The sequence below is a fragment of the Rattus rattus genome, chromosome 2 (genome assembly GCF_011064425.1).
Source record: "Rattus rattus isolate New Zealand chromosome 2, Rrattus_CSIRO_v1, whole genome shotgun sequence".
NCBI lineage: Eukaryota > Metazoa > Chordata > Mammalia > Rodentia > Muridae > Rattus > Rattus rattus.
Genome location: NC_046155.1, coordinates 169,978,572 through 169,987,705, shown reverse-complemented (window position 1 = coordinate 169,987,705; position 9,134 = coordinate 169,978,572). Strand labels below are relative to the sequence as shown.

At 49.0% G+C, this 9,134-nt stretch overlaps 1 protein-coding gene across 1 annotated transcript; it reads right to left on the bottom strand.

Annotated features, from left to right (window-relative positions):
- Positions 1-2,740: 2,740 nt before the first annotated feature.
- Positions 2,741-7,281, bottom strand: LOC116894485 (CD177 antigen-like). The gene is made up of 5 exons (XM_032896195.1): positions 7,044-7,281; positions 6,400-6,504; positions 4,994-5,134; positions 3,672-3,857; positions 2,741-3,582 (listed from the first exon to the last, which is right to left on the bottom strand). Exons 2-5 carry the CDS (start codon positions 6,461-6,463, stop codon positions 3,368-3,370), a joined length of 606 nt encoding a protein of 201 aa, XP_032752086.1. The 5' UTR covers positions 6,464-6,504; positions 7,044-7,281; the 3' UTR covers positions 2,741-3,367.
- Positions 7,282-9,134: the final 1,853 nt, after the last annotated feature.

Genomic DNA, 9,134 nt, shown 5'->3' with positions numbered 1-9,134 from the left:
GGGAATGGCCCCATTCTACAGAACCAAAGTTGCTCCCAAACATCTGGGAGCACTGAGACCATCATTGCCCAAATTATTTTTTAAAAAAGTATATAAAACAGAAGACAAATTATTCTGAGGAGTAGCCCCCACACCCCACGCTTTATTTTAAAGTAATGTGAAAGTTGTCCGTTGGCTCTTTCCACAGAGGACTGGTCATGATGGTTATAAGGAATGTCTATGATCAGGGTCATAGCAACCTGTTGGCAGAATCCCTGAAAAGGCTGAGTGCTGCGGGCAGGAACAGTGCCAGCTTATATTATGTTCCAGAGGCATAAATTAGCAAAAGCCAGTGCTACATCATCTGCAGTATTTAATAAAAAAATAATTTAATGAAGAATACAAATTTAAAGGCTTCACCTAGTTGGTTTTTTGGGTTTTTTTTGTTTGTTTGTTTGTTTTGTTTTTTGTTTTTTTTTTTTTTGTAAATAGTTCTTTTAGCACTGGGTTATTTGTAAAAAGCAGAATATCATCTATGTAATGAATAATAAAAGCAAGAGGAGACAATTTTTAGTTCTCCTTAAAGCAATAGCAACGAACTTTGATATGAAGCTGGGCTATTTGTCATTTCTCATTTTTCCCCCTCTTTGAATGACTAACAACAGTTGAGGCACCGTCCGCCCTGGAGGGCTTCAGCCAGAGATGACCCTTGAGCGTACAGAGGCCCAAGATCCCACCGAGAAGAAGGTAACCATTAGCATCTCCCTCCTAAAAGGACCATTAGCATTCTCAGCGTGCCAGTTGCTTGACAATAATCTTCCCTCCTCTCCATCAACCGCCAGGCGATTGGCGGTCTGCAGAAGATGAGATCCCGCCTCTCTATCACCCGCCAGGCGATTGGCGGTCTGCAGAAGATGAGATCCCGCCTCTCCATCACCCGCCAGGCGATTGGCGGTCTGCAGAAGATGAGAAACAAACTCTAGATGTGGCTCATCGAGCCCTGGGTCTTTTAGGAAAGTTCCTCTGCTCTTTTCCCAGAATGCGGCCACGCTTGCAGTGCCAAAGCGTTTGTTTGTCCCCAAGCCTCAGGAGGATGTGTCATCGGTCACTAGCGTTACTATGCATGCCTTCTCCTGCTAACAGTTCAATGGGCACATGATCTTCTGGATTTCTAATAGCTTGGTCCTGACAACTTGTTGAATACTCGGTCTTTTACACTTATTTAGTGTCACCCCTGTCAGACAAGCTTTGCTGAGATCCTCCAGTCAGAGGGAACAAAATAGCCACAAACAGAATCAAGCAGACGCTGTACGGTTGGCCCATGCTAGCACAAGCCTGCTTGGGAGGCTTAAGAGTCTTAAATGAACTGGAATATAGTTTTTAACTCATTTCCCTAGGTTAGCAGGATCCAGCATTCGCTCACCGGGAAAAGAAAAAAAAAAATCCTTCCACGTCTTCTTCCGTGCCTGGGCTCAGTACAGGGTCTCTGGCCTGGGAGACCAGTATGGTGACTGAAAAGAGAAACCTTCGCAACAATGTTTTCTGATCGAGAGCAGTCAGTCAAGAGATGCTGTGAAGCAGCGTCAGACAGACAGACAGTCCCCGCCTCATCAGGACCTGACTGACCGACAGGGAGCAGAGGGAATTGGAGCTGGAGGTGCAGGGGCAAAATCCCCACAAGGAGGAGGAGGAGGAGGAGGAGGAGGAGGAGGAGGACCGTCAACTCCTCGAACAGAGACACACAGAGATAACGGATCCTCAGGTTTAATCCGGCTTCTGTTCTCAGGGTTAGCTCTGCTCTTCCCAGAAAACTTTCACTTTTAATTTTAAAGGTGTCCCTTTTCTCTCTCACTGTTTTTCTTTCTTTCCACCGCCTAAAAGCATCACAAGGCATTATTTCTGGTTCTCTTGCAGCAATCACCCTGAATTGCTCTTTCTAACCAGGACCAAGTTGTGGGATCCAGAGATCTCTCTTCAGGGAAAGAAGGCTGATGTTCACTCACTAACTCCAGGGGTTTCATCAGCTGATGCTGTCCTGCCTCAGCTCCTTCCCCCAGCAACAGAGTTGGCTGAACTTCTGCTAACAAAAGTTGTTCCTTCGACCCTGACTGCCCCATTATTTAAGATTCCTGCCTTACTACACTTGTGTGTGAAGGATTCCTAGCAGTTCACCTATTTCTCCTTTCTCCCTTTTCCGTTATAAAATCCCCATATTTCAGGTCCCTGCTCCTGGCAGCACTAATAAGCACCCGTGCTCTCCTACTGGGCCAAGGTCAACTGACATGGCTACAGGGATTAAACCAGGCCCGGTGCAGGGTCCGCAGCAAGACTGAGACTGTGACAATTTTATTGAGAGCAATCAGATTGGTTACACCCTCATCAGAAACAGAATATAACGGCAATCGCCAGGATCAATACAGTTGTAGTTACCAGGATACAATGAAACTTGCGAGCCATACAGGGCACAAAGGATTAGTGTCTAAGATTGTCCTGTCAGGCTTCCATCCTTTCTTGCCTATGGGAACATCCAGAGAAACAAAAATTAGCCTGAAGCTTCACTGCCACCAGGAGCACATTGTTCTCTCAGGAACTGGAAGCCATTTTGTGCCCCATGAACCATGGACACTAACCTGAAAGACACATGCCTCTTAAGGCCGCTAGGCCAGGGAAAATTCCATGCTCCCCTGCACACATCTTGGCAGTTAGTCTCTTAATGGACCCCACTGTGCACCCTCGTCTCCTCACATAGAGAAACCCAGGATTTGGAGAAACAACAGCAACTTTATTTTTCCACATGTGTGGTTGTCTGCTCTGGAGCAGGGTGAGTTCAGCGGCTCCCATATCTAAACATGAGGAGGCAGAGGTGTGTGGGTGAGGGATGAGGGCACCCGACAGTGCAGGCCGACAGACAGTGCCCAGCCTTTGGGTTACGAAGTCAGAGGAGGGCTGAGTATGGCTGGCCAGGAACGGGTTCAGCCGAGAGGACAAATCCCTGTACACAAAGGGCTGAGGAGAGCCAAGAGCCCTAAAGTCCAGGCCAGGAGGGTGCCAGGGACAAGTACATGTGAGAGTGAATTGGTGCTGTTTATATCAGAGACTTCCACTATGGAGAAGATCCCAACTGATGTTTGGTTTCTCAATAGTGTTTTGGAAGAGGTGACCAGGCATCCATCAACACTAAAGGTGGCTTTGAGCCCACCTACAATATGAAGATCCAGTAAGGGGCAGGGGGTGGAGAGGGATACTTCAGTCAGCTTGAAAAACAACACAAAGACGACAACAACAACAACAACAACAACAACAACAACAACCAACCTGCCCAGGAGTTCAGGCTCCCGCCCTCCTCCTGAGGACCAAGGAATCTCAGTCCAAGTCCTGAATCCCTCCCTCAGACCCAGGAGGCAGCAGCACCCATCCCTTCTCCTGAGTCCCTGAAGCCATGGCCCTGGGCATACAGCTTTCCTAACTGACCTCCTTCTACAGTCATATCACTGATATAGCAGTGTGTGTCCACTGGGCAGAAGACAAAGGTGATGTGCTGGGAGCAGGGACCCTGAAACTGCAAGCAGACAGGACACTTGGTGGTTCCCAGCTTAAAGGGGGCTGAGGAGAGAGAAGTGGGAGCTGTAGAGCAAGCTCTCAGCTGCAGCCACAGACTGTCGCTTCAAGGGCTGGGTCCCACAGTCACATACCTTTAACTGATAGGGAGTCAATTAGGACACTGGTGCTCTCAGCATTGTTACACAGTTCAGTGTCACAGAAGTGGGCATAAGAAGCAGCCACTAGTCCAGGTCCAGAAGAAAACACCTGGGTATTTTTGCTCTGGATGTCCCCAGGGTTGCTGTGGCTTTTGCTAGCCAATATGAGAGATTTTTCACCTAAGGGAATACAAGAGAGAATGCCAGGCTAGAAAGGGGAGAGTTGCAAAAGAATAGAACAGCATAGCATAGCATAGCATAGCATAGCATAGCATAGCATAGCATAGCATAGCATAGCATAGGATAGCATAGCATAGCACAGCACAGCATAGCATAGAACAGCATAGCATAGCATAGCATAGCATAGCATAGAACAGCATAGCATAGCATAGCATAGAACAGCATAGCACAGCACAGCACAGCATAGCATAGCATAGCATAACACAGCACAGCACAGCATAGCATAGAACAGCATAGCACAGCATAGCATAGAACAGCATAGCAAAGCATAGCATAGAACAGCATAGCATAGCATAGCACAGCACAGCACAGCACAGCACAGCACAGCATAGCACAGCATAGAACAGCACAGCACAGCACAGCACAGCATAGCAGCACAGCACAGCACAGCACAGCACAGCACAGAACAGAACAGCACAGCATAGAATAGCATAGCCCCGATTTGGGTCCTTTGATGCTCCCACATAGGGACAGTAAAATCCTCAATGACAGCAGGACAGATCATGATCTGAGTCTGCCACAGACTGAAGCCCAAACCTGGCTCGCCCTGCTCTGCCTCTTGCAGATCCTGTTACCAGGCCCCTCCTCACTGTCTCCCCTGAGCCCCTGCACCATGCTGCAGCCTCAGTCTGGTCAGCATCTCCTCTCCCCTGCTGGGTTTCTCTCTACACTCTGCCCTTCACCCCACACTTGGCTCCCTGGGCTCTGCTTCTCTCTCCTCCCCACCTCCCTTTTCCCTCTCTCCTCTGGGCTCTGAGTCTCCTCTGATCCAGGCTGCTCTTGAACTCCCTGTGTTGCTGCAGATGAAGTTGGCTGTCTCCACCCACAGCCCCATGCTGGCACTGCAGGCACCCAGCACCCACCCAGTTCATGTGGTACAAGGGTTCAAGTCCAGGGTCTCCCTGTAATCAGCATAGATCTTCCTTGTAACCCTCATCACAGCTCAGCTGAACAAGGCACAGAGACAGGAGTCCCTAGGCTTGTGGGGAGCTGGGCAGAACTGTAGGGCATAGGATCCAGTGCAGGGCTGGGCCTGGTCCCGTGTAGAAGTGTAGCCTCCAGCTGAGCTCACGCACCTACATCTATGAGCAGGACTGTCTCCTGACATATCTCGTTAGGTGCAGATTCAATGGTCCCAAATGTTTTCCACTCAATTGGTGCCTTAGAAAAGTTACTGCCCAATTTCACCATGATTCCCTTGTTACAGGTCAGCGTATCTGTGGAGAGGAAAATCCAGGGTTTGTGAGAGTCAAGGAGCACACCAAGCCTGTCCCTGCAGCTTCTGGGCTAAGGGAGGCCATCACATTCTGAATCATACTCCGGCATCATACAGAATGGCTGACTTCCTGTCGTGCATTAAGGGGTGGGACTCAGAACTCATTACCTAAGCACTCCCACTATTCTCTGTGAACCATGGGGGTGGGGGCTGCCTATTTACTCATATCTGAGCTGCTCCACTCCTGCAAACCAGACCTGCACTCTCTCTGCTCCACCCCACCCACATCCTCCCCCTCCTGCTCAAAGCTGGTTCCTTCCCCCAGTTACACCAGCCCAGCTCTGCCCCATTCTCATTCATTCTCTCTCTGCAGCCCATGTCCCTGTCCCCAGGAAACCCTGTGATTTACTCTGCAGTCCCTGCAGACCCTGAGCACTGTCCCCGCCTCTAATGCCTCCAGCCAGCTGCAGGATGACCCAAGGTCTTCCCTGCCTCTCCTGGGTCTCTCTGATCTCCCTTCACTTCTCTCCCACTGTATTTACCCCCAGAAGCCCATAGGAAACTCTTAAGTGATTACATAATAAAGTCAGGCCCACAAATAACTCTGAGAAGCCCTGAGGAGGCTGAAACTTCAGGTAGGGCCCCATCTCCCCCATAATAAAATTCTCATCTTCAAGAGCTGAAACACTGTCTCAAGGTTAAAACACTCACTGTCTTCCAAGTACTGAATTTGAATCCCAGAACATATGAGCATATGCCTCCTGCAGGCAGAGACAGACAGACGCAGACCCTTACATATAATTTAAAATAACAAAGATACATCTAAAGACATCTGCGTTCTTAGAATGGCCCCCAGGCTCCTCTGTGACTTCACCGGTCTCTATGCCCCTGATACAGTGCCACAGGCCAGGGGTCATTCACAGGGTCTTGGAAGAAAAGCAGGAGGAGACACATTCTAGTGTGACAGAACGACTCAAGGGAAGCCAAGAAGATGAGGGACACAGGGGACAACAATATGGTGGGCACCCATTATTGATGGGACAAGGGATGTGTAATCTTTGATTTCCTGACTGAAACTATGGGCAGGATGCTGGTCCCCTACATTGGGTAGGAGAGCTAGGTGTTGTCAGACACAAAGTCCTCCTCAGGCCTTGCACATGGTTTCCTCCTCCCGTGTCTGCAGTTCTTTTCTCCTCTGTTAAGTGATAGGTGGAACATTGCGACATTCAAATGACGACGTGGCAATTGCTCTTGTTCTATCCTCACCTGAGCAGGGGACGAAGCCCAGCAGAGAGAGGAGCAGGGCATACTGGATGCGGCAGGCTCCCATGGCTTCTCTGAGACTGGGAAGAGCTGATCAGGACCTGGGAACTGATAAACTACAGGAGTGAATTCAACCAGACAGGAATGGGTTAATCCTTGTTTTCTGGCCAGAGACAGTTCTGGGGAACCTAAGACAATTGGCCTGGGAGCCCTCTGATTTAAGCCTCTGTCAGGACTTCAAAGTCTAAGCAGAATCTTCCCAAAGCCTTAGCATCTCAGTCCTCAGGATCCTGCTCTCCCCAACCACAGGTGCCGTTCTGAGGGCCGTGGTTTGTCTGTCCTAGGGGTGTGCCATTTAGGATCCATTCTCACATCTCCAACTCCCCAGGACCCAGGATTCTAGTCACCCAGCTTCCTTCTTCAGGCCTCAGAGTACAATCCTCAGCCCTGAGTCAGGAAGGGGTGCAAACCCCGGCCTCCTCCTTCAGTCATGGCTGGTCAGACTCCAGATACTTCCCTTAGACACAAAGTCCAGAATTGAGCACTCTTCAAAGACCCAGGGAACAAATCCAGTTGGAGAAAAGCTCTTCTCCCTCAGATTAGGGTGTCTAGGGCCCAGTTTTCCCTCAAAACCAAGATTTCAGTACCTGGTTTCCTTTCATAAAACTCAGGTCTCCAGTCCTTAGCCCTCCTCTCAGACTGAAGATCCCTATAGGCCCCTTCTCCCTTTTCTCCCCAGCTCTTTCTCACTAGCTTCTTTCCTCGGGGCTAGGGGATCTTTGTCTATCACTGCTTCTTTTCCACTTAAGTAGCAAATTCTTTCTGGCTTCAGAATATGGTCACCAAAACCTCGGGCTTGGAAGGCACTTCAGTTGCGCGCTGAAGTAACCCGTCTGCGCATGTGCAACTGCTGTCAGGCGCACAAAAGTGGCATCCTCCTTCAAGCAAGAGAGTTGAAGTCCCATTTGTTGAGAAAATATTCATCGCGTGCCTTCATTGGATAAGCTCGGAGAACTTCTGCATCTCATTGGTCCCCAGTGAAGCCAATAACTGGCCGCTACAGAAGGCACGCATGCGCAGAAAGAGAGTGTTGGGCAGTTGCTGTGGAGGTCATCCTCCAATCGCAGGGTCACATGGTATCTAGGAGGGCTCTGTGAGGAACGCCCTTTGCCCTGTCACTGGAGATGCTTCTAAATTGTACATATGAGCAGGGAGCTGGTGACAGCACAGATTGCCATCACAGATATTTACCCTCCTCAGTCCCGGGGAAGATGAGCATTCAGATTAGACATAGTTATCAATTCTTTTATTACATTTTATTTATTTTTTTGTGCGTAGACACACGTGTCAAGGGTCACATGACAGAGGACAATTTGGCGAATTTACTCCTTCCACCATTTAGGTAACATGAATCAAATGCAAGATGTCGGGTTTGGTGACAGGTATCTTTATGCCTTGAGGAATCTTGCTGGTGCTTGCCATTTTTGTTAGAAATATTAATATATTCACTATTTAAAGTAATTAGTTTCATTGTAAAATTTTCTTAAGTTCACATAGTATATTTTATTTGAATATTATTTCTTCACGCAGAGACTTGAACCCTCTGTGTAGCTGAAAGTGGCCTTGAACTTCTGATCCCTCTGACCCAGCCTCCTGAGTCCTGGGTTGAGTGGCAGGTGCCACCATGTATGCAGCAGTGGGATGGAAGCCAGCGCCTGTGCACACTGGCTGAGCACTCTACAGCTGAGCCCTAGCCTGGGCTCTTGGTCCATGTCTATGTCTGCTGTTACCCTTCCACCTTCTCAACAGCCTTTCACTTCCTTGTCCTTCTCCTGTCTGGATTCCACACAAAGGAGAACCCATGTGCCCTTTGTCTTTCTGACTCTGGCTGATCTGCTTTACACAGTGTCCTCCTGAGGGGGCGGGAATTTGTGTATAATGGCCGCTTAGGACTGCGCCTCTCACAGCACACTGTCTTTACGTGTCGCTGGGCTTGCTGCTGTTGTGAATGGTGCAGTGACCATCGAGGGTGGGCAGGCGTCCCCCGGGCACCCAGAGCACTGATGCTTTGCCCTTTGGCACAGCTGTAATGTGGGGGTTCAGAGGGTCTCATGCTGCCTCACACGGCTGCCAGCTCCTTGCTGCGAAGGAAGGAGGCATCAACCTTGTGATTGAGTTATCACATAGGGGAATATACACGACATTTTGAGTGAATATTTTTCTTTACTGCATTACGTGTTGTGTGTCTGTCTGCATGTATGTCTGTGTGCCTGGTACATGCAGAGGCCAGAAGAGGGCATGGGATGCACAGGATCTGGAGTCACAGACAGTTCTGAGCTGTTGCATGGGGGCCAGGAATTGAACCCAGGTCCTCTTGCAGAGCAGGCAATGCTCTTAACCACCCAGCCGTATCTCCGGGCTCTAATATTGATTTTAAATAGAGAAAAATGTCACAAGAAGAAAAGGGGTCAGTGAAGCTCTCAGTTTTATGTGAAATACACGTGGAATTTCCCATGACCTAAAGGAACTGCCAATCAGATGCTTCAAGTGTGAAGGAACGGTAACTCAGCTACATTACCTAGGGAAAATGTTATGCTCCTTTAGTATACAGAGAGATGTGTTTCATGTGTTTGTTGAGTCACTGTTCCATGCGTGCCGAGAGGTCCGAAAACCTTGGGAATTAGAATGTGTCAATTTCCCAGGAAAATGGACACGGTTCCTTGGAGGAGCCACAAACA

What these genes read in the sequence shown, in the direction of transcription:
- LOC116894485 (XM_032896195.1), bottom strand. Translation starts at nt 6,463, where the DNA reads ATGGGAGCCTGCCGCATCCAGTATGCCCTGCTCCTCTCTCTGCTGGGC. An exon ending in AGTCCTGCTCATAGATGTAG is followed by an intron (nt 3,858 to 4,993) that starts GTGCGTGAGCTC and finishes GTATTCCCTTAG; the next exon opens with GTGAAAAATCTCTCATATTG. An exon ending in TGACTCCCTATCAGTTAAAG is followed by an intron (nt 3,583 to 3,671) that starts GTATGTGACTGT and finishes CTCTCTCCTCAG; the next exon opens with CCCCCTTTAAGCTGGGAACC.